The 25,881-nt window shown below is 40.0% G+C and overlaps 1 protein-coding gene across 3 annotated transcripts in view; it reads left to right on the top strand.

Annotated features, from left to right (window-relative positions):
- Positions 1-25,881, top strand: part of TMEM182 (transmembrane protein 182) — a 111,405-nt gene that overhangs the window by 67,376 nt on the left and 18,148 nt on the right. For all 3 annotated transcript variants that reach the window (XR_010317900.1, XM_023552617.2, XM_003413608.4), the window contains exon 4: positions 2,513-2,650. Coding sequence is in view for 2 of the 3 variants with exons in the window: in XM_023552617.2 (XP_023408385.1) it covers positions 2,513-2,650 (138 nt within the window). In the remaining variant the exon portion in view is untranslated. The remainder of the gene's footprint in view (positions 1-2,512; positions 2,651-25,881) is intronic.

Below are 25,881 nucleotides of genomic sequence, written 5' to 3' on the forward strand. Positions count from 1 at the left end.
GACTGGTGGTTTCAGTGTTAATTGTGTTTTCAAAGTCCTTTGTTCTGTTAAAATTTGAGTCTACCTGGGGCGTGCACCACTCAGGGCTTGGTCTGGTACTTGGGAGATGTTTATATTGTAATTCAGTTCTCATAATCTTTGCTATAATTCTTTGGGTATTTTTGTGCATGTGAAACTTGGGAGTTGTGTAGGTGAAATGCAGCATTAGAAATTCTCTTCTCCAGCGCTTTCTTCTGTGAGATTTCTCCTACAAACCTGGCTTCCAGGGCCCCTTTTCTCAAATTCTCTGGCCAGAAATATTGGGTTCTCTCGCATTTTTTTCCTTCTGTGCTGTGGTGTAGTTCTGTGCAAGTATACCATTGGGCAAAGTGTCAAGAGAAAAAGGAAAAATATAGGGGTGATTTCCTATCTTTTTGCACAACAGGGGTCCCTTTTTCTTATTTTTCTCTCCAGAGGGATGGGTCATCTTTTAGAATCTTAAGTGCTCATGCCACCATTGGGGTGGCACTGCAGTTGTGCACTTGGAGCTGGTCTTGAGGCAGGACTGGAAGAGGATAAAGGAAAAATGGGGGGATTTCTCTCGTACTTTCTGACTTGCAGGGCCCCCTTTCCTGGATCTCTAGCCAGAATGATGAGTTTTTGCTATTTGTACTTTCTACTCAGTTTCTCATACTCATTTGACTCAACAGCAATGGATTTTTTTTTGTTTTTAACCCAGTGTCTAATATGGCTTAGGAAGCCCTGGTGGTGCAGTGGTTAAGCACTTGGCTGCTAACTGAAAGGTCAGCAGTTCAAACCCACCAGCCATTCCACGGGGGAAAGATGTGGCAGTCTGCTTCCATAAGAACTATAGCCTCAGAAATTCTGTGGAGCACAGTTTCTACTCTGTCCTATATAGGGTCTCTATGAGTAGGAATCAACTCTATGGTGATGGGTAATTTGGCTTGCCTTTAGGGTAAAGCCAGTGGGAGAAAAAACAAACTAATAAACAGAAAACTCTTTGTGGCTGAATTGATCTTTCTTTAAGGTTTGTCTGCCCTCTCCAGTCCACTGGCTATTATTTACTTTTCAGAGTCCTCAGGTAGTTGTTTGTCATATTTGTCCAGAGTTTTAGTTGTGATCAGGAAGTGATAGACTGGGCTTCTTGTTCCTTTGACAGCATCTTATTAATGTTTTTACCCCTAGTGAATGGAAATGTAAATTGTGAGGGTCATCAATTATTTAGTAAACTTAGTTATGGCAGGGATGGCAAATATTTGGCTCACACCTTGCCACTCTTCCTTCCCACACTCACAGCTGATATCAACATTTCTTTACTCCTCTGCTCCCTTTGGGGCCTCAATATAACCCCAGGATGCTTTCAACACACCAAACTGGGAAGCCACTGCAAAATTATTAGCCTACCTTTTACTTTTTTTGCCTTTAGATATTCACTCATAAATTCCAGCTCTCCTTTCCCATTTAACTCCGATGACTCCTTTCCTCAAATTTTCATTTTCTGTACTTTTTTTCTCTCTTTAAGATCGCAGTTGATTGATACATTTCTTCTCTGCCAGGTGGGCTGATTGAAAAATATCCCTCTGTTTTCTTACAAAGTTTGTATATTTTCATAAAAATTCGATGTGACTAATATGCTTTACTTAACTTCCCCACATTTGTACCAAGAAGGAGAATTTATTTTAATGTTTTAGCCTTTTGGGAAATGATGAATTTTTTTTTTAAAAGATTGGTAATTATCCAGCTCAAAAATGATGGTTAGAATTCCTCTTTATTTGATTACTACATATAGCCAAGCCCCAAATCCATTTATCACCAGCTGTATCCATTGACTGGCCCTGCTTGTCCTTCACTAAGAGACTCTTAAAGCTTCTCATTTTGAATCATGCCTAGTACAGATCTTAATAAAAAGTATTATGCCTTGAACATATCTGATATAAAATCTCATATCTTCTCAAACATATATTTTGTTTTGCTTGTTGTATTTATTGCCTTCGACTATTTTCCAAGAGAGCCATAATTTAAATGGAGGTGTATTTTTTCATTAGAGGGTTGGGGTGATATCACTGTGGTGCAAACGTTATCTCAACAGGAAATATAAGCAGTGTTTGCAGATAATTTGAATACTTTCTTCATGTCTTTCTACATGCGGTGTAAAACACCTATATGTGACCCACAAGATAACTCTTTCTAGAGCTTTGGGTGTTCACACTTTTGAAATGGAAAATATGGTCAGAAGAAGAAAAAAAAGGAGACCTTCCAAAGTACATCAGCGTGTGTGTGGTGCAAGTATTGACTACGAGGAGTTGATTGTAGGTCAACATCATTGACTCCAAGGCTATCTGATAAGATCTCTGTTTAAAGAGATTCAGGACCCATGTTCTAGGATTCTGCCTATCAGTGCTATGACGGAAATTAGAAAAATGAAGTGGAGAGAAACTTACTGTGTGATAGTTTGCTGTGCTGACATTTCTAAGTGTGTTTTTCTTTTCTCCTTTTTTTCTGGGATCTCCAGTTTACCGTGGTTTCTGGGCAGTGCTGATGCTCCTGGGAGTGGTCGCCGTTGTGACTGCAAGCTTTTTGATCATCTGTGCAGCCCCCTTTGCCAGCCATTTTCTTTATAAAGCTGGAGGAGGCTCATACATTGCTGCAGGTATGTACAGTGCAAAGGGCACTGTTTCCATCCATGGTTCTTCTTTATTTCTTCACATTTTGTATTTCTAAATTCAAGGTGCCAGGCTGCTTCATGTCCTAGTAATACATTGATACAATATATGGTATTTCTTGAGTGCCAGCTATTTGTGAGACACATTTCTAGGGACTTCCCATGTGTTAACACCCTTAACCATCATGGCAACTTTTGCTCACTGTGTCCGCTTATGCGAATGAGAACACAGTTTCTCTTATTCCCATTATAGTTCAGCCTTCCCTTCATCTCTATGCCAACAGCGGTGGCAGCTTGCATGGACATAGATACCAGCTTTGTCCTTTTGCCATGTTTGTTAGTGGTCTCACTGATCAATCTTGGCCCCAGCGGTCACTCACTTGTTCTTAGCCTTGAGGACTTTCTCTCCTGGAATAGTGCCCATTCACTTAGGAATCCAATCTTGCTTGATTTATATTTTTTATTTTTATTGTCATCTTTCTTATGGATTTTTGTCTACCACAATTGAGCAACTTTCAGCAAGTGCTTGGTGTGTTTTCTATAAATTCAGGTTTGCAAAAATTGACCTATTTCTCTATTTCTTCCCCAGTTCAAGAGTTCCCTGACACACAGTGATATTAGCATTGTGGCTTTCAATGTTCTTTTGTCCCTCTGCTACCAAACAATCTTCCTGAAATACTGCCTACAGTAACTTTTTCACATTACAAATGTTATATCAGATTGTAACTGTTATGGAAAATATAGAAAAAGGCAAGTACGAAAACACATAATTTACCTTAACACCTTATTCCAAATTGTGGCTTAATTTTCTTCCAATCTTTTATAATGTACCCTTTTTTTTTTTTCACTGTTCCCAGGTGGCATAAATGGTTTGCATTCAACTACTAAACTAAACTAAAGGTTGGTGGTTTAAACCCACCCAGAGGTGCCATGACAGAAAGACCTGGCAACCTGCTTCTGTAGAGATAACAACCAAGAAAACCCCTGTGGAGCAGTTCTGCTTGGTAACACATGGGGTGGCCATGAGTTGGAATTGACTCAATGGCAACTTTTCTTTTTTTAAGTCATTTTAATTAAGGTATAAAAACATACTAATATTTTATTATTATTATACCTTAGATGAAGGTTTACAGAACAAACTAGCTTCTCATTAAACAATTAGTACACATATTGTGTTGCAACCTTGGTTACCAACCCCACAACATGTTGACCTTGGGTTCCCTATTACCAGCTTTCCTGTTTCCTCCTGTCTTCTAGTTCCTGCCCCCAGGCTGGTCTGCCCCTTTAGTCTCATTTTGTTTTATGGGCCTGTCTAATCTTTGGCTGAAGGGTGAACCTCAGATTGACTTCATCACTGAGCTAAAAGGGTATCTGGGGGGCCGTACTCTCCAGGTGTCTCCAGTTTCTGTCAGGCCAGCAAGTCTGGTCTTTTTTTGTGGATTAGAATTTTGTTCTACGTTTTTCTCCAGCTCTGTCGGGGACCCTCTATTATGATCCCTGTCAGAGCAGTCAATGGTGGTAGCCGGGCACCATCTAGTTGTGCCAGGCTCAGTCTGGTAGAGGCCATGGTAGTTGTGGTCCATTAGTCCTTTGGATTAATCTTTCCCTTGTGCCTTTGGTTTTCTTCATTTTCCCTGGCTCCCAACAGGGTGAGACCAGCGGAGTACCTTCGATGATTGCTCATAAGCTTTCAAGACCCCACATGCTACTCACCAAAGTAGAATGTAGAACATTTTCTTTATAGACTATATTATGCCATTTGAGCTAGATGTTCCCGAGAAAACATTCTAATATTTTGTCCTAAACCATTTTCCACATAGTTTCATTGTCTTTATAATCTTCACAAAGACAGCTCATGACATTGCTTATCATCACTTTATCAGTGCTCAGTAAACCCATAGTTCTTTTAAGTGCTGCTTTTGTATAACATGGTGCTCGATTCTGCAGAGGGAATAACAAGAATACTTAGGTATAAAGCCTCTGCTCAAAGAGCTCAAAGAAGCCCACTCTGAGAAGAGAAGCACTGTGTAACAATACATTCTGCCTTTATCTGTTAGTTCAACTCTTTCCTTCACTGTTTTTTTAAGGACCTTTATCAAGGACCTGGCTTTGCCCACTAGATTTCATAAATTTCTAATAACTTTTTTTATATGTGAGGTATAAGTCACATCTCATAAAATTTACCATTTTAAAGTGTGTAGCTGTTTTTTTTGTATTTTCACAGTGTGCCAACATCACCACTATGTAATTCGATAATATTTTCATTACCCCACAAAGAAACCCATGAAACCCATGCCTATTAACACTCATTCCCCATCCATCTGCCCCGCCCCACTGCCCCAGTCCCTGGCAACCACTGATCTCTATGGATTTGTCTATTTTGGACATTTCAAGTAAATGCAACCGTACAATATGTGGCCTTTTGTGTCTAGCTTCTTTCACTTAGATCTCATCATTCTTAGTCTTTCTAGTCTAATTCCTAAAATCAAACCCCCTTACAAGTAAGCACCTCCATTTCCGAATGGTTTCTTTATTCCCCTGCCCCAAACCACATCCTGCCCTTGTTTCGTTCAAAGTTCTAGTTAAGATGCATAACGTCCTGTAGTCTTTCCAGACATAAAGCGATATACTAAGATGTGCAAATATTTGTTTCTTCTTTTTCTTTTTTTAAGTTTGTCTATAACAAAAATATGTTATAGTGGTATTTTAGGACTAACATGGGCAACACAATTGTTTTAGACTCAGAAACGTTTTGATTCTGGTTTTGGTTCTGTTAGAGAAGTTTGAGTGTGTTTAGTACTTGATGTATGCCTTGAAAAAAGATTCTTTGTCATTCCCATTTTATAATTTGTGTGAGAAAGTAGTGTATCCAAAGAATTATCTTTGGCCAAAAACTATGTACGAAGACAAAGCATTTGCTCTGCACTCATTCCTGTTTCTAGTGGATTTTTTCTTTTTAAATGACTCTCGCGCCAGAACTCACGGGAGTCCTGGGCTGAAGACTTCCTTGCTCGGGTCTTCAAGTACAAGCCCCCAGGAATTTCAGAGGTGCCTTAGATGTTCTACGACCCAGTCTGAAAGCCACTAAACTAGACGATTGTGAGGCTACTTCCGTTCAAACCTTGCTTTAATTTCTTCCATGGCACAATTCTGTATTGTTTGTAGAAAGCCTTTTGTTTCCCAAGAACAGACAGAAATAATATGTTGAGTGAGAAAAAATATTACTGTTCATTTTTCTGTTCAGGCAGAAAAAGTAATGTTCTCAGGGATAGCTAAAATTTGTTGTGTAGTAGTAATTTCTACAATGAACCAAAATCTTTATAAGCAGATACAAGGTCAATAAGTCATCCTTACACTTGACCACTACTTGACAGAAGACTTTCTAAAATCTTAAAATTGTCTATTATTAACATACCTAGATAATGTTGATAGACAAATTATCCTTTCAGTTTTGAAGATGGAAATTACAAGGTATGCTATGCAAAGACAAGGGAAAAATGGAGTAAACGCCGGGTTTGTCAGTTAGCCACATTTTTTCCTGTGCCACAATTAATATAGAACCATGCATATAGTCATTTACAGAGTTAAACTGAATTCAATTTATAATGCTTTTCTTGGTTAGGTTTTATATTTTCAAAGTGAAGGGATTTCACTCCATGAGCCAAGTATTCTGAAATCTCTTTCTTTTTAGTCCCTGCCTAGCATTCGCTACCTAGTGCAGCCTCTCATACCTGCCCTATGTCAATGCACTGTGCCCTGCTGGGAAGTTAGATGCTGCTTGGGCTCATGGTTGCTGTGGCTGCCTTATCAATACGATGAACAGAATTGAACACTCTCTCCTTATTTCGGCACAGGACCTTAGGAAAGGGCAGAGCCAAATTCCAGATTGCCATTGCTGGGTATGTGCACATAGAGAAACTCTGCCCTCAGCAAGAAGACTGGGCATTCCACTCCTGACAGAGGCAGGCTGGTGCCACAGCTGTAGGATGTGAGTAAGGGGTGGGGCCCATGATAGTCCCCTTGCTTTGTCAACAGGCCCAGAGAAAGGCTTGGAGGGCTTGTGTTGCCACTCCTTGTACTTGGTCAGATACCGCACGAGCCAGGCCAGGCCCTGTATTTCCCGAGGATATGCAGCTGTGGACAACCTGTGCAATAATGGTCAGCATCTTACATCACCAGGCCTATGTTTCAATTAGTCTTATTACACAAATCTACAATGTCTAACAACTGCTGAATTTTTTTTTTTATTGTGGGCTCAGAGAGAACTCTCAGAATACAATTTACTAGGGATTAACACTCATCTTTTCCTGCCTCAGTGATAGTGAATGTAAAAAAGAAAGATGCAGGAAGAGATAGAATGGGTAGGCAAGGTGTTAACAAAAATTTAGGTATTATGGAGAAAATTATTATGCAGCTGAATAGTCCTAATCCCTGGGCAGAATGGCACCAATACAGCAATTGCTGTGCACCAATAAGACATAGACGTGCATGTAAAAGAATAGTGGCATGGCCTAGGTGTTCTTGGACACTGGCATTGGGTGATAAGCCATAAAACTTAGAATTGGTATTTTACCAGCATGTCAGGGTAGAAACATTTTTATTCTGTAATTCAAATCACCTTTTTCTGAATGACAAGCTGAGATTACATTTTTCCATTGAATGTAGACATAGAATCTCACCAGCGTGGAGGAGACTGAAAGATCCTAAATCTCTACTAAGCTCCTTATTAGATCATCAGGTTGGTGGGAGCATACAGATGTCTTATAAGTCAAAGGCTTCTTATTCGACACCTTGTTGTTGTTTGTTGTTATTAATCACTGTTGTGTTGGCTCCAACTCATGGCAACTTCATATATACCAGAGTGAGCTGTTGCTCGGTCCTTCGTGATCCTTCCAACAAGAGTTCATTTTCTAGCACCATATTGGACAATATTCTGTGCTATATAAGATTTTCATGGACTAATTTTTGGAAGTAGATCACTAGGCTTTTCTTCCTAGTCTGCCTTAGTCTGGAAGCTCTGCCGAAACCTGGCATTTGAAATGTCGATGGCATAGCTTCCAGCATCATAGCAACACGCAAGCCATGATGGTATGGCAAACTGACAGATGGGTGGTGAATATGGGGCCTAGGATGTATCACTGGAAGCCAAGGTTACATTTGCAGTATCATTTAGTTCTTTGGAACATGACAGAGGAGGCAAAGTTGTGGTTTCAATTCCTGAATGTGCTTGTTTGTCTTGCCCTATTCTGTGACTACAGGCTGTACTCCTTGCCCCAGATAGCTGTTTCACAAGCTATTGTTGGTCATGAGCAGAGCTGGTTGGATGAATTCCTGTAAATCTTCTGTCCATATGGAACAAACAACTTGAAGCACATCTTCTGTGACTCACCCCTTTACTTTCTGGTCCTGGGGACAGTACATTCTAAAAAAGCCATGAACACTCTCCAAGAACTAATTTAGGAAAGATAAGGATACAAACCAAAACCAAAACCCATTGCCATTGAGTCAATTCCAACTCATAGCGACTCTGTAGGACAGAGTAGAATTGCCCCATAGGGTTTACAAGAGGTGGCTGGTTGATTTGAACTACCGACCTTTTGGTTAGCAGCTTGAACTCTTAACCACTGTGCCACCAGGACTCCAAAGGGAACAAAATTCCCATATCTATCAGGTAATACGGAAACCCTGGTGGCGTAGTGGTTAAGTGCTACAGCTGCTAACCAAGAGGTCGGCAGTTCAAATCCGCCAGGCGCTCCTTAGAAACTCTGTGGGGCAGTTCTACTCTGTCTTATAGGGTCACTATAGGGTCACTATGAGTCGGAATCAACTCGACGGCAGTGGGTTTGGTTTTTTTTTTTTTTAAGCAGGTAATACTGACTTAGAAGCAAATGAGATTTGTACTTTGCTTTACTTTTTCTTTTAAAGATCAAGGAAAATTGCTATACCCCATAGTGAACCACGTTTATTTCTTTGTAGTATAAGATAGGAATGATGGATAAGCAATATGAGAGAGAAATTTTTTTGCCTTAATCCTAGAAAAAATAACACACAGAAGGCATTAACTTCTCTTTGGCCGAGACAGCACATGCCTCACACAGTGGCCCTTGGTGTCATTCTCTGCTCCTCATGTCTTCCTCCAGACAAAGCTGAGCATGGCAGCCACTGAGGCAGGAAAAGAGTATGTGGAGGAAACAGAAGAGCAAGAGGAGGAAGGGATTAGGGCAGAATTGCTGACGGCCTGGGGGCCAAGCGTTCTAAACTTAACAGGCACGCTCATCTCTCTGGTGTGTACCTGCTCTCCCCAAGCCTGTAGAGTGAAGATCTGAGCTATAAACAGCCACTTACCGCCAACAAGCTAAGGGGACTCCACGGGAAAAGAACAGGCCTGCACGGGCAGCAGCAGGTTGCCTACAGTGGCATTTCTTAACCTCTCTGTCTTCATTAGGACTCAGGAGGTAGGCTTTCAAGAGGAAATCAAGAGCATACCTTTCCAACAGGGAACAGAATACTTCATCAAAGTCTAGGAGGTAACAGTCAGAGCTATGGGCTAGATGGTTTGTTGAAGGTGAGTGGTGGGAAGAAAAAGGTGGTTAATAAAAATAGTTGTTACTGACACATCAGCCAGACATACTTCTTGGAGTAGACTTAGTGTCTCCAATGTTCATAAAATGCAGAAAGGCAGTTGGAATTTTCCCTTCTGTTCACATCGAAAAGTTTTAGGATACCAGATTTGCTTTAAGTAAGAGAAGAAGACTTACTCATTCTCCCCTTTCTAAATATTGCCTGCTTTGTGTACCCACTTTGGGCCTTCTTTTGTCATATTTGGGAATTTGTCTAGAAAAAATGTTGTTCTGGGTATTGGTATTATAATATGGAAAGGCTGTCCTTGAAGTTTTAATGTGGAATTTTTTAATGTCCTTGAACTGACATTTTGTATAAATGCCCAAGTGCTAGAGTAAGTCCAACTGGGTTCATGTTACATAGGAAAGAGTTGTGAAGAAATTTTATTTACAAAAATATTTTAAAACTTTATTACTTTTCTTTCTCAGATTCTTCTTTGAAGGTTTATTTTTCCCCACATTAATTTTCAGTTGAAATGGGCTTAACAGCATGTTAGAGTCAAATTTATCCTGAGGCAGTTTCGAGTGAGGCAACAATATGATAGATATCTGACTTTAAATTGAGTGAGAGACAGATCTCCAGAGGGAGAATTTTACAAGGGACATTTCAAAGCGCAGGTCTTGAGTCTTGGACACCTCAGCCAGATGAAGACCATGAGAAAGAGTGAGGGTGTGGAGGGAAGAGAGATTTCTCCAAAGAAAGCTACTGCTATCTTACAAGGCTTGTTATGGGTATCCTTGTTGGGAGCATTCTAGATTATGGTCGAACTCCTGCCCAGAAAAATCTAGGGGGTGAGACCAGTAATAGATTTGGTAGACTTCTTCTGGAAAATCTTTGACTTCAAACATGAATGAGTGCCCTCCTCCATCCTTAAAAAAAAAAAAAGTATGTGTTCTGTTCTTCTGAGAAATAGAGCTACAGGCCTGGCAAGTGGATGTTTTTACTCACCTGACGTGTCATTATGGGGCGTAATTAACCTCTACCCTGAAAGGGATCTTCAGATGTGAAAGGCAACCAGATTCTTTCTGGTTATAAATAGGATACCTGGTCTGGGGTTGGGTGTTGTTTTTGTAGGAAGACAAACTGAGTTTCAATCTGCTTAGTCTTCCTTTTCCAAAGTATGTTTTTCATTGAACACCTGCTAAGTGCTCAGTACAGTAAGGGACTTTAATTTCTTCATGAATATCTTCCAAAAACTGTCACTTTGCTCAGAAATAACTAATGTTGAGTGACTAAGAAATATTGCTGTGTCTTCTCAATTTTCTTAGGCATTTTCTGAGGACTTTTTTTTTTCTTTATGCTTTTTTAAGTAGAAAGAGAAGCACATTACTCGCAGACTCATCCAAAATATGCCAAGAATCTGTTCTAGAAAGAATTTCCACTTCTGGGAAGGGGGGCAGAGGTTTGCTTGATTAAACACTTGAAACAAAAAATGTCCTTAAGGTGAATAAGCTTCGGTTTAGATTCACCTGAGTTTCTTCTTTTCAGAACGTTCACTAATGTGACTATGTGATGACCGACGCCACCTTGTGGAGAGTTCTAATAAGGACTTGGCCGACATCTTTGAGGCGGTGAGGCGAAGACCTCATTTCTCTCCTGATATCTTAGAACTGGTGGCAACCATGGCAAGTTATTCTCTTGGCCTTTCATGAAATAGTCCAGGCACATGAGTATCTTTGATGTTTTAGAAGATTTCAGAGAATAATATTTTCTAGCTATTAGCAGAAGCTCATGCCAAGCCTTACTAATAATAATGTTAATAATAAAATTAAACCTAAAGACAAAACCCGTTGCAGTTGAGTCAATTCCGACTCACAGAGACCCTGTAGGTCAAGGTAGAACTTTCCCAGTAGCCACCCTTATTATGTGCTTAAGCAAGGTTACTCATTAGTAAAGTGTAAATCCATCTAGCCAGTAAACCTTTGAGGTGGGATTTGAACCAAGGCAGTCAGAATCCAGGTCTTGTATTGTTCAACCTCTTACTACTTCCTGAAACTCTGTTATGGTGAGTAAATTTTTCCTTGGTATTAGGTGAAACTCAGCTTTTCAGATTAAATCCCTAAATACTTGTAGAGTTGGTAAACCCCTCATGATAATTCTCTTCAGAATAATTGTTTCTGAATAGAGTACAAAGTATTGTGTGTACAGATGTTTAGTTTAATGCCTAAAATTATTATGCCAGTCTAAGAAAGTCATAGATGTTTGAGAAATCTGACCACCATTATATAGGTTAGGTTGACTAAAAAGATGAGGCCAAAAAAGGAAAGAAAAGAGGCGATTAATGTATTTGGAAAGCAGGTTGGTGAAATGTGGGCAACAGTGGCTATTTGGAAATCAGATAGATGTAATCAGGAAGTTATAACTAAAGAAGGAATTAAGGCTATCGCAGACAGTGGAGAAAATATCAGTGGGAAAATGATCCCACAAAATGAGGAACGGAGATAAGCCAGGAATGTTTATGGTTAACCATCATGCATTTCTGGCTTTATAATATTTGAAATATAATATGTAAAATGATTGTAATTTAATTATAAGGGAAAACAATAGCATATTAAGGTAAAGAAGGAAGAACTAATTATTATAAAAATACAATTTAAATTATTTTTAAGAGTTTCTAGAATATTTTTCCAGAGAAACTCTAATTTTTGAATGAATGAAATAGTAGGAGACAACTTTCACTGAGAGACGTCATGACAAGTACTACTTTCTTGCCAAGTGTAGAATTGGAGATTTTCCCCTTTCCTGTCTAGTGGCCTAGTGGTTAAGCGCTATGGCTGCTAAACAAAGGGTCGGCAGGCAGTTCGAATCCGCCAGGCACTCCTCGGAAACTCTGTGGAGCAGTTCTACTCTGTCCTATAGGGTTGCTATGAGTCGGAATTGACTCAATGGCACTGGGTTTGGTTTTTTTGGTTTTATAGGACAGAGTAGAACTGCCCCATCTGGTTTGCAAGGAGAGGCTGGTGAATGCGAACTGCTGACCTTTCGGTTAGCAGCTGTAGGTGATAAATGTTTAAAGGCCTAATAAGCCCTCTGTACCCCAGTGGTTATCATAGCTAAATTATGTTATCACATGAAAATATAGGGGCCAAAAGGGAAAGTTGGGGGAAAGGTGCTGTCGTCATGGAAGCGTAACCAGGGATGAAGACGTGGTATAGCACTGAGTGTGAGCTTTAACAAGGGATGAAGACGTGGTATAGCACTGAGTGTGAGCTTTAAGAAGGGATGAAGACGTGGTATAGCACTGAGTGTGAGCTTTAACAAGGGGTGAAGACGTGGTATAGCACTGAGTGTGAGCTTTAACAAGGGGTGAAGACGTGGTATAGCACTGAGTGTGAGCTTTAACAAGGGATGAAGACGTGGTATAGCACTGAGTGTGAGCTTTAACAAGGGATGAAGACGTGATATAGCACTGAGTGTGAGCTTTAACAAGGGATGAAGACGTGGTATAGCACTGAGTGTGAGCTTTAACAAGGGATGAAGACGTGGTATAGCACTGAGTGTGAGCTTTAACAAGGGATGAAGACGTGGTATAGCACTGAGTGTGAGCTTTAATCACTATTCTTTTTTTTGCCTGTTCTGATAATTAAGGAAAAACAATAGGAAACTTAGCATAGAGTCATAAAAACAAGATAATATTTAGATTCATGGCACCCTTGGTTTAGTTTCTCTGTTTAACCCCACTTCAGTTTCCTTCTTTGACATTTGAAACTAAAGTTTTGCCCAGATGATGATGAGTATCTCTTCCTAAACATTTCTTTCCTGAGTTGGTGTGAATTTTTACGCACAGGAAGCAATTTCTTTCACGTGTGGGAGGAGATGGTGGACTGTGAAGCAGGGTAAATGCAGAGGGGCCTGAAGACTGCATGTGATGAGAGGGATGCACTCGGCAGGGGTTGTCCTCATTTCCTTTAGGGCTCTCCAGCCTTTTACAAAAGCCTCCTTCGTGGTCAGTCAGTGCCACAAGAGCCAGCTCACTGCAGGTGGGGGTGGTGGTGGGGGGTGGGGATTTATACTTCCCTTGTCACTACCTCCCACCCAACTCACTGGGGGAAGCTGCAAGTTATTGCATTACCCAGTTGTCCCTATAAACAAGCAATACCAGGATATAAAAAGAGTTATAATTGACAGGAATAATACAAAGTGTATAATCAAACAAAAAGCACTGCCTAGTTGCCTAAACCAAACAACCCATTGCCCTCAAGTCAGTTCCGTGGAACTGCCCTATAGGGTTTCCAAGGCTGTAATCTTTATGGAACCAGACTACTTTATCTTTCTGCTGTGGAGCACCTGGTGGGTTCAAACCACTGACTTTTTGGTTAGAAGCTGAGTGCTTAACCACTGGGCTGCCAGGGCTCCTTAGTTACCTAAACCAAAAACAAAACAAAAACCCAAATCCATTGTCATCTAGTCAATTCTGACTCGTAGCAATCCTATAGGACAGAGTAAGACTGCCCCATAGGGTTTCCAAGGAGTGGCTGGTGGGTTCCAACTGCTGACCTTTTGGTTAGCAGTCAAACACTTAACCAAGAGAAATACCACAAAGTGGGTGGCTTTAAAGGACAGAAATTTATTTTCTCACAGTGCTGGAGGCTAAAAGTCCAAATTAGGGTTTTGGCCATGTGGATTTCTTCTGTGAGCTGCTTTCCTGGTTTCTGGAGTTTGCTGGCAATCCTCGGTGCTCCTTTGCTTATAGGTGGGCCCTGACCTGACATCTGTCTTCGCCTGTGTGTGTATCTGTGTCTATTCTGCTTTGTTAATAAGACATCACTCAGAAATGATTAGGTTTAGGTCCACCCTGCTCAGGCGTGACCTTAGTAATAGATCAACAACAATGGAAAACCCCATTTACAAACAGGGTCATATTTACAGGAACAAGGGGTTAAGACTTCAACATAACATTGTGTGCAACACAGTCCAATCCATAACAACCACCGAAAATTAAATCTCCAGTGTATATTAGTTTTCTATTGCTGCTGTGACAAATTCCCACAAATTTAGTAGCTTAAAACAACACAAAATTTCCTTTTTTTTTAAATTATTTTTATCATACTTAACACAAAATTTCTTATCTCACGTTCCATAGGTTGGAAATCCAGATGAGCTCAGCTGGTGTTCTGCAGCCTCACAGGACCAAGACTAAGGTGTTGTTAGTGCTGCATTCGTTTTGGAGGCTCTGGGAATGAGTCCATTTGCAAGATCATTCAGGGTTCTGGTCCAATTCAGTTCCTTGCAGTTGTAGGGTTGAGGTCCACACCTTTGTTCCTAGAGACTGCCTGCATTCCTTCTCATGCTTTCCATGTGACATCCTGCCCCACCCGACCCCAGTAAAGTTGTGTCAAGTCCCTCTCAAGCTTCAAATCTCTCCTACTTCTCTTTCTCCCACATCTCTCTGACCTCAGCCCAAGAACTTTCTCTGCATTTATAGGCTCATATCATTAGATTAGGCAAACGCAGGTAATCTAGGATAATCTACTGATTTTAATTACATCCGTAGAGTGCCTTTTGCCATGGAACATAGCATAGTATCCAGAGATTAAGGAGTGGGATCTCTGGATGGGGGCATTCTGCCTATCACATCCAGGTTATAGGCCAAGGCAGGCATTCCTTACAACTTTCAGTTCTTTTTTTGTACCCCAACGTGATGATTACCCAGTTTAACGCCAGTAAATGTAGGGGAAATACCAGATTACAAAACCTTCTTGGTACGTCCTGTTAGACTATACGTCCATCTCTCCACAGAACCTTGAGTTTCTTTTTTGTTTGATATTTCTCTTCTCCTGATGTGTGCCTTTGTCACTAGCTCCCTAGCGAAGTAGGCAGCACAGCTTCCAAACAGGGGCTTACTTCTCTGCTTCTTCCTAGATCCACTAATTTATCTCCCTTTTCTTCTCCTTAATGTTTCACCTGGTACTCTATAGTGTAATCACCTCTTTTCTGAGCAGTCTCCATAGGAAGTGAGATATGGTGAAAGGTCTGTGCGTTTGGAACCACAGAGATGTGGATTTGAACACGGGAGCTGCTTCTTACCATCTTAGCGACCTCTTATCCTCTCTGAACCTTAGTTTTCCCATCTTTACTATGGGGCTTATTTGAAGATTAAATGATTAATAAATGTAACAATGAACCTATTATAATGTCCTGTACATAGTAGGTGCTCAATAAGTGTTAGCTATTATTATTATTTTTTTTATTATTACATCCTGAAACCAAAAGACCAAAATCTATTACTCTCAGCGCTAGAGAAGATTTGTTCTTAGAATCTTCATTTGTAAAACTATTTGGCCCACATTCCACGTCAAGGAACAGCTTGTAAGAAATAAAGCCAACAAAAAGGCCCACCATCACACATGTTCTACACATGAGCCTGCTTCGACTCTAAGACCTGTCTTGGATTGCAGAGTCCTTTCCTGATAGTTCCCCTACTTCCTCAGCTTAACATAAACCACAGCTTGCCCTCAAGTGATCTTTGCTGGCTCTCACCGACTGGCAGACCCTTCAGGGTTTATCAGACTTTCACTCATTTCAGTAAGAGCCTTGCCAGCATCTTGGACTCTGGACTTGCCTCTCTTCTGCTCTATTTTTCTTGGGAATCCTCACCCCAGGGGTGAGTCCCATGTGTATGTTTCCTGTTCTCTGTGTGGCTACAAAGTTGTCTAGCATTAGCACACTATGCTCAGTGGCCCTAAATTGTCCATAGGTCCAACAGCGCTTTTCTTGCTTAAAGGCATTGTCTTTCATGATGAACATTGACCCTAAACAGTTTCCAAGAGGTTCGGTGGAGTCCAGTAACAAAAATAAAGTTCCCCTTAATCTCTGTCACTTTTATTTGAAAAGATTTTTTGGAAAAGAGAATTTCTCCGTTACTGTGGTCAGAATTAATGGTAAAAATTTATTGTTCACATATTTAGAAAATTTAAATTAATGTTTTTAGTAAATATTAGTGATTTAAAAAAATATACATGGTAATAACAATGATAATAACTGACATTTATCAAGCTCTTGTTATCAAGCTCTTGTTATATGGCGGGCACTGTGATTGGCACTTTATGTTGTTAGTTCATTTAATTCATACAACAACCTTCTGAATTAGGAACTATTATTGACCCAGCTTTACAGAAGAGATAACTAAGGCACAGAGAGATTAAATCACTTGTCTGTGCTTGTACAGCCAGCTCCAGTAAGTCTAGGTCTTTCTCCTTGGTCAGAATTTTTTATCCTCTAAATTAAAAGGTAGCCTAGAGATGTTCCCTTTCCAAAGGAGTCCCAGAAAAATTGGTATCAGGGTGATGTCCTGTTCCTAGGTAGCAGATTGATTTAGATGTTCGTTTTATCACTAAGCTTTGTAACATTCATATATATGATATATTTTATGTTTTGAACAATACATAATGAAAGGTTAAAAGAGTGTTGTTGTCATGGAGTTGCTCCAACTCATGGTGACTCCATGTATGACAGAGGGAAACATTGCCCTGTCCTGCACCATCTTCACAATCATAGGTATGCTCGAGTCTATGATTGTGGCCACTGCGTATTTAGAGTGCTTTCCAACCTAGGTGGCTCGTCTTCCAGCGCTGTACTGGGCAGTATTCTATTGTAATCCATAAAGTTTTAATTGGCTAATTTTCTAAAGTGAATCTCCAGGCCTTTCTTCCGAATCTGTCTTAGCCTGGAAGTTCGTTGTAACCTTTCCTCCATGGATGACCCTCTTGGTATCTGAAATACCAATGGCATAGCTTCTAGCATCATAGCAACATGAAAGCCACCATAGTATGACAGATTGACAGATGGGTGTTGGAAAAAGAGAATTAAAGAACTGAAAATAACCAGACACAAAAACTACCTGTGCTCTAGGCTTAATCGCTCAGTGAGCAAGCACTATTGAACAATCGTCAGAAATTTTGTTGAGAAACTTGATGTTTGAGGAAGATAATGTAAGGTAGTGGTTTTTTTTTTTTTTTTTTTTTTTTTTACACTGTGTTCTTTGTAGATGTTCAGTGGCTGCTACAGTACTGGGGGAGGGAGTTTGAGCAGGTGAGCTGCAGGTCCCTGCCATAGCATCAAAACCCAGCTCCATTTTATCAGTTTGGTATAAGATCATGTTCCATAAACAGATTTTGTTGCCATTTTTTTCCCCAAAACCATTTGTTTAAGGAAATGCTATCCATCATGTCATAGCTCTGTCAGCTCCAGGGGGAAGGCTTTCTCTCTCTGTCAGTTCTGGAGGAAGATCCTCATCCTCAATCTTCCTCTGGTTGAGGAGCTTCTCAGGCACAGAGACCCCAGGTCCAAAGGACAGGCTCTGCTCCTGGCACTGCTTTCTTGGTGGTATGAGGTCCCCTGTCTCTCTGTGAGCTTCTTTCTTTCATATCTCAAGAGATCGCCTCAAGACACAATCCAGTCTTGTAGATTGAGTCCTGCCTCACTGACACAACTGCTGCCTCTTCTCCCTCATTAACATCATAGAGGCAGGATTTACAACATGTAGGAAAATCACACAATACCGGAAATCATGGCCCAGCCAAACTGATACACAATTTTTTGGGGGACAAAATTCAATCCATGACAAATACTAATGCATGTAACACAATGGATGAATTTACAGACATTATGCTGAGTTAAAGAACCCAGAGACAAAAGACTACACACTATGATTTCATTTATATGAAGTTCTAAGAGGGAAACTAAGATCTTGTGATAGAAATCAGAGGAGAGGTTGCTTTGAGGGAGGATAAAGAGGCATGAAGAAACTCTGTGTAGTAACATGTTCCATTTTTTTAAAATTGTACTTTAGGTGAAGGTTTATAGAACAAGCTAGTTTCTCATTAAACAGCACACACATATTGTCTTATGACATTGGTTACCAACCCCATGACATATCAGCACTTACCCTTCTCAAACTTGGGTTCCCTGTTAACAGCTTTCCTGTTCCCTCCTGCCTTCTAGTCCTTGCCCTTGGGGTGGTGTGCCCCTTTAACCTTGTTTTGTTTTACGGGACTGTCCAATCTTTGGCTGAAGGGTGAACCTCAGGAGAGACTTCATTACTGAGCTGAAAGGGTGTCCGGGGGCCATACTCTCAGGATTTCTCCAGTCTCTGTCAGGCCAGCATGTCTGGCCTTTCTTTCTGAGTTAGAATTTTGTTCTACATTTTTCTCCACCTCTGTCTGGGATCCACTATTGTGCTGATTTTCAGTGGTGGTAGCCCGGCACCAACTGGTTATATTGGCCTAAGTCTGGTGGAGGCCGTGGTAGATGTGGTCCATTAGTCCTTTAGACTAATCTTTCCCTTGTATCTTTAGTTTTCTTCATTCTTCCTTGCTCTTGAAGAGGTGAGACCAGTGGAGTATCATAGATGGCTGCTCACAGGCTTTTAAGACCCCAGACACTACTCACCAATGTAGACTGTAGAACATTTTCTTTAAACTATATTATACCAATTGTGCTAGGTGTTCCGTGAGACCATGGTCCCCACAGCCCTCAGCCCAGCAATTTGCTCTCTCAGGGAGTTTGGATGTGTCTGTGGAGCTCCCGTGACCTTGTCTTGTACACATTGTGCTGGCTTTCTCAGTATTGTATTCACCAAAGTTACCACTTATCTATTGTCTATTTAGTGTTTTTCCATGCACACTGCGCCCCTCCCTTGTAACCATCAAAGATCGTTTCTTTTTGTGTGTAAACCTTTTCGTGAGTTTTAACAATAGTGGTCTCATACAATGTTTGTCTGTTAGTGGTTGACTTATTTCACTCAGCATAATGCTGTCCAGATTCATCCATGTTATGAAATGCTTCACAGATTCATCCTTGTTCTTTATGGTTGTTTAATACTCCATTGTGTGTACGTACCATTCATCTGTTGATGAGAATCTAGGTTGTTTCCATCTTTTTGATATTGTGAACAATGCTGCGGTGAACATGGGTGTGCATGTGCTCATTTGTGTGACCACCTTTATTTCTCTGGGATATATTCCTAGGAGTGGGATTGCTGGATCATATGGTATTTCTATTGCTAGCTTTTTAAGGAAGGGCCGTATTGTTTTCCAAAATGGTTGTATCATTTTGCATTCCCGCCGGCAGCACATAAGAGTTCTGATCTCCCTACAGCCTCTCCAACATTTGTTATTTCCTGTTTTTTTTCATTCATACCAGTAATGCTGGGGTGAGATGGTATCTCATTGTGGTTTTGATTTGCATGATCATGAGCATTTCCTCATGTGTTTGTTGGCCACTTGAATGTCTTCTTTAGTGAAGTGTCTGTTCATTTCCTTTGCCCATTTTTTTAATTGGACTATTGGTCTTTTTGTTTCAGGGGTGTTGGATTTTCCTGTAGATTTTAGAGATTAGAAGTTTGTCAGATTTGTAATAGCCAATTTTTTTTTTTCCCCAGACTGTAGGTTCTCTTTTTATTCTTTTGGTGAAGACTTCTGATGACCATAAGTGTTTAATTTTTACAAAATCCCAGTTATCTAGCTTATCTTCAGGAGTTTGCGTGTTGTTGGTTGTGGTTTGTATCCTGTTAATGCCATGTATTAGGTCCTCTAGCATTGATCCTGTTTTTTCTTCTATGAACTTCATAGTTTTTGGATTTATATTTAGGTCTCTGATCCATTTTGATTTAGTTTTTGTATATGCTGTGAGGCATGGGTCCTGTTTCACTTTTTTGCAGATGGACATCCGGTTTTGGCCAGCACCATTTGTTAAGAAGACGGTCTTTTCCTCGTCTGATGAACTTCGGGCCCTTGTCGAAGATCAGGTGACCACAGGTGGATAGATTTACTTCTGGGTTCCCTGTTCTGTTCCATTGGCCGATGTGTCTGTTCTTGTACCAGTACTGTGCTGTTTTGATCACCATAGCTATATAGTAGGTTCTGAGGTCAGGTAGTGCAGGTCTTCCTACTTTATTCTTCTTTTTCGATAGTGCTTTACTTATCCAGGACTTCTTCCCTTTCCATATAAAGTTAATGATTAGTTTTTCCATCTCTTTAAAGAATGTTGTTGGTACTTGTATCGGGATTGCATTGTGTTTGTAAATTGCTTTGGGTAAAATTGCCATTTTCAAAATGTTGAGTCTATCTATCCGTGAGCATGGTATGTTTTTCCATTTCTGTAGATCTCTTTTGGTTTCTTGCAGTAGTGTTTTGTAGTTTTCTTTGTATAGGTTGTTTACATCCTTGGTTAGATTTATTCCTAAGTATTTTATTTTTTTAGGGGCTATTATAAATGGTATTGTTTTCATGATTTCCTTTTCATTGTTCTCTTTATTGGTGTATAGGGATTCAGCCGATTTTTGTATGTTTATCTTCTATAATGCTCCTCTGCTGAACCTATTAGTTCCAGTAGTTTTCTTGTGGAGTCTTTTGGGTTTTCTATGTACAGTACCATATCATCCACAAATAGGGAAAGTTTAAATTCTTCATTACCAATTTGGATGTCTTTTATTTCTTTTTCTTGCCTTATTGCTCTGGCTAGAACTTTCAGCACAGTGTTAAATAGGAGTGGTGATAAAGGGTGTCGTTGTCTTGTTCGTTTTCTCAAAGGAAGTGTTTTCAGCCTTTCTCCATTAAGAATGATGTTGGCCGTTGGTTTTGCATAGATGCCATTTATTATGTTGAGAAACCTATTTTATTGAGAGTTTTTATTAGGAATGGTTGTTGGATTTTGTCAAATGCCTTTTCTGCATTGATTGAGAAGATCACGTGATTCTTTTCTTTTATTTATGTGGTAGACTACATTAATTTATTTTCTAATGTTGAGCCATACTTGCATACCTGGTATGAATGGTAGTGGTGTATTATTATTATTATTTTGTTGATATGATGCTGAATTCTATTGGCTAGAATTTTGTTGAGAATTTTTACCTCTATATTCATGAGAGACATTGGTTTGTAACTTTTTTGTGTGTTGTCTTTGTCTGCTTTTGGTGTCAGGGTTATGCTGGCTTCATAGATTCAATTTGAAAGTATCACTTCCTTTTCTATGTTCTGAAATTGTTTGAGTAGTACTAGCGTAAACTCTTCTCTGAATGTTTGGTAGAATTCTCCAGTGAAGCCATCTGGGCCAGGGCTTTTTTTTGTTGGGAGTATTTTTTTTTTTTTTTTTTAATTACCTTGTCAATCTCTTGTTATGGGTCTGTTCAGATTTTGAACATCATTTTGTGTTAGTTTGGGTAGGTAGTGCATTTCTAGAAATTTGTCCATTTCCTCTAGGTTTTCAAATTTGTTGGAGTACAAATTTTTCATAGTACTCTGTAATGATCCTTTTTATTTCAGTTGGGTCTGTTGTAATGTCCCCATTTCATTTCTTATTTGGGTTATTTGCATCCTCTCCTGTTTTTCTTTTGTCAGTTTGGCCAGTGGTTTATCGATTCTGTTGATCCTTTCAAAGAACCAACTTTCGGTTTTGTTGATTCTTTCTATTGCTTTTCTATTCTTTATTTCATTTATTTCTGCTCTGATCTTCATTATTTCCTTTCTTCTGGTGGCTGTGGGCTTCTTTTGCTGTTCTTTTTCTATTTGTTCAGGTTGTGTAGCTAATGTTTTGATTTTGTCCCTTCTTTTTTGATGTGTGCATTTATTGCTATAAATTGACCTCTGAGCACTGCCTTTGCTGTGTCCCAAAGGTTTTGGTATGATGTATTTTCATTCTTGTTTGATCCTAGGCATTTTTGTTATTCCATCTTTGATTTCTTCTATTACCCAGTGGTTTTTAAGCAGGGTGTGCTTTTCCATTTTCCATGTACTTGATTTTTTTTCCATGTTCTTCCTGTTGATAATTTCTACTTTGATGGCATTGTGATCAGAGAAGATACTTTGTATTATCTCAGTGTTTTGGATTTTGCTGAAGGTTGCTCTGTAGCCTAAGATGTGGCCTATTCAAGAGAAAATTCCATGTGTGTTGGAAAAGAATGTGTAGTTTGCAGCTGGTGGGTGGAGTGTTCTATATATGTCTATGAGGTCAAGTTGGCTAATTGTGCCCTTTAGCTCTTCTGTATCTTTGTTGAGTTGCTTTCTAGATATTCCGTCCTTTACTGAGAGTGGTGTGTTGAAGTCTGCTACTATTATTATGAAAACATCACTTTCTCTTTTCAGTGCTGTTAGAGTTTGTTTTATGTATTTTGGAGCCCTGTCATTGGGTACATAGATGTTTGTTATGGTGAAGTCTTCATGATGAATCATCCCTGTAATCATTATATAGTGCCCTTCTTTGTCTTTTATGGTGAATTTCATTTTAAAGTCTGTTTTATCTGAGATTAGTATTGCCAGTCCTGCTCTTCTGTGTAGTTAATTGCTTGACATATTTTTTCCATTCTTTGACTTTTAATAAATTTACATCTTTGTTTCTAAGATGTATCTCTTGTAGACAGCATATTAATGGATCCTTTTTTTTTTATCCATTCTGTTACCTTCTATATTTTTATTGGTGCATTTAGGCCATTTACATTCAGTGTAATTATTGATAGGTGTGAGTTTATTGCTGTCATTTTGTAGTGCTTTTTTTTTTTTTTTTGCGGTGCTGACATTTTCTTTGTTCCTCTTACTTTCCTGTGTTGAATTTCTTTTTGTTGTGGATTTCTTTAGTTTTTGTATATTTTGTTTTTATTGAGACTTTATGTTTTTCTTCTTTATTTTGATGAGGTTTGTTAACTTTGTGGTTACCTCAAAATTTGCCCGTATCTTCTTAAGTTTGAACCAGTCTATTATTACTTGTTATTGCCTATGTCCTTCTCTCTGTTAAAAAATTATCTACCTGCATGGTTTATTCCCTCTTTTATTGTTCTGACATTGTTGTCATTTACAGATGAACCTCTCTGGTTCCCTGCTGCAATTATTTTGGTTTTGGATAGTCCTTGAGAGTTCATTTCCTAGGTTGGGATCTGGCTGGTACAATCTTGTGTCCTAGATTTAGGCTGTGACCTGATGTTGTTTGTTCTTAGACCGACAGACTCTTTTTAATAATTCTTGTAAGTTTGGGTTGGTTTTTACATATTTCCTTAATTTCTGTTTATTTGGAAATGTCCTAATTTCACCATCATATGTTATTCTTGGTTAGAAATTTATTTCTTTCAAGGTTTTGTATATGTCATCCCATTGCCTTCCTCTGTGTGTGGCTTCTGCTGAGTAAGCAGAGCTTAGTTTTATTGTTTCTCCTCTGTATGTGACTTTTGGTTTTTCTTGAGCTGTTCTCAGGGTTTTTTCTTTGTCTTTGGTTTTAGTGAGTGTGATTATGGTATGCTGTGGTGATTTTCATATGAGGCCTATTCTATATGGGGTTCGTTGAGCTTCTTGGCTGGTCAGCTTTTCATCTTTGCTGATATTAGGGAAGTTTTCTCTCAGCAATTCTTCAGCGATCCTTTCTGTGTTTTCTGTTTTCTTCCTCTGTTCTAGGACTCCGATCACTCACAAATTTTTGCATTTGATTGTATCCCACATAATTCTCAGAGTTTCTTCTCTTTTCTGGTTTTTCCTCAGAGTTGTATCCAAGTGTTTGTCTTCAGTTTTGCTGATTCTGTCTTCCATTATTTCAAACCTGCTTCTCGGCCCTTCTATGACACTATCCAGTTCTGAAATCTTGTTTTTTATCTCTTGAATTTCTAATTGTTGTTTTTGTATGATTTCTAGTTGTGAATTTATTTTGGCATTTTTTTCCCTGTATTTTTTCCTTAATTCTTCCTTTTTTTGTCTGTATTTTCCATGAATTTGTCTGTGCTTTACAGGAATTGGTCTTTTTTTCCCTCATTTTTTCTGCTTTTTGCTTTAACTCTTGGATAGCTCTGAATATTAGACATTTGAATTCTCTGTCAGGTAGTTCTAGTGCCTTTTCTTCCACTGGAAAGTCACGTGGTGTTTTATTTTGGATGCCTACTAGAACCATCCTGTCCTGATTTTGTAATATGTTTTGATATTGTCTGCTGTCTTTGGGACATTCAGTAGTTATTTTCTTCGTTTATTTATTGTAGATCTGTTTGTTTTATTCTGCTTTTTTTGTTGTTTTATTTGGTTATGTCTGAACAGGTGGGCCGTGCATTCTTTGGTGTTTACTCATCTGTGGTCACGATACTTTTCACCTCCTTGTCCAAAAGGCAGAGCCGTTCACTCAGCTTTGTTGCAACAGGGAAGGTCCAGCTGAAGGGGAGGGGCTGTTATGGGTTGTTTTTGGCATACACTAGGGCCGACAGAGCAGGCAGGGAATCAGTACTGGGCAGGTTCTGTGCTGCTTGGGGGTGTGATGTTCAGAACATGGTGCAGGTAGGCAGGAAGGAGGGGAAAGGTTGTGATGTGTGGAGCTAATATGGGTATGGAAAAGAGGAGAGAGAGGAGAGATAAAGAGGAGCCAAAAACAAACAAACAAAAAAATAGTTCTAAGGGAGCTTGCCATTGGGGTGGAGAGATGAGAAACTGAGAAATGGAGGAAAAAAAGGGAAAAAGAAAAAAATAGCTAGATAAAAATTTGGCAGTGAGGCTGCAAAGACTAGGGAAGTGGCTCCCAGACTGCTCAGTATAGTGTGGCTAGAGGGAGTATAGATGTCACACAGTGCCAAGTATTCAGGAGACAGGAAAAGAAGGCACGTATAGAGAGATGAGAACTAAGAAATGAAGAAAGAAGAGAAAAAGAAAAAAGAAATGCCCCCAGGGATCCCATCCACTTAGCTGCACAGATTAGGGGATTGGCTCCTAAGCTGTGTGGTGCAGCCTGGCTAGAACGGGATCCCAAGCCACGAAGAAAAAAAGAAAACAAATAAGCAGAAGAAAACAAAGCAGAAAAAAAAAAAAACACCCTGGGGTTCCCACCAGTGTGGTGTCACAGGCTGGGGGAATGGTTTCCCAGTCAAGCAGCGCTTCACAGCCTTTCAAGAGGAAGCAAAGATGGCACATGGATCCAGGTGTTCGAGAAAAAGGAGGTGGAGGTGGTGGGAGGCATGGAAGAAACGGAAAAAAGCAACATTAGCAACAGACAAATGACACTCAGGAAGCTGGCCAGTGTGGGTGGGGTGGATCCAAGTGGCCCTGGGCCAAAACGGTGGCCTCCTGGCCAAGACACTGCAGCCAGTGGGAAGCAGAGGAGGCCGGGTGGGGAGAAAGGTGGGGGTTAGGAAAGTGTATATTGGCGGTAACTGGGTTCTCTGTCTCCTGCAGAGAACTTTGTGAAGCTGCTTTCCTGTGTTCTCTGTTTGCCGATCTCTGATGTGGGCAGGGTGAGTTCAAGCGGCATGGGTGCTGCAGTTCCCAGCTGGATAAGCCACCGCTGCCAACCAGGAAGCACGGAGGTAGAGCAGCAGGGAGAGGATGGGAAGTGGGAAAGCGTGTATTGCTGGTTACTGGGTGCTCTGCCTCCTGATGCGAGCTCCGTGAAGCTGCTTTCCCATGCTCCCTGTCTGCTGATCTCTGACAGTAGTCCAAGATGGTGAATCCATGCTGCGTTAGCTGGTAGGGACCTCAGCATGTATCTCTCCTTGCTCTCTGTACTCTGTCAGTTTCTTATTCCATTCAATGCTCGGCTGAGTTCTTTATCTCTTCATTTGTGACACTTTGGGTTCCAGTACTGGCATTTGTCTCTGTTTTATATAGTTTTTTGGGTCTTTGTTGTAGACGGATGGCATGATGCTT

This window comes from Loxodonta africana, chromosome 15, assembly GCF_030014295.1.
Source record: "Loxodonta africana isolate mLoxAfr1 chromosome 15, mLoxAfr1.hap2, whole genome shotgun sequence".
NCBI lineage: Eukaryota > Metazoa > Chordata > Mammalia > Proboscidea > Elephantidae > Loxodonta > Loxodonta africana.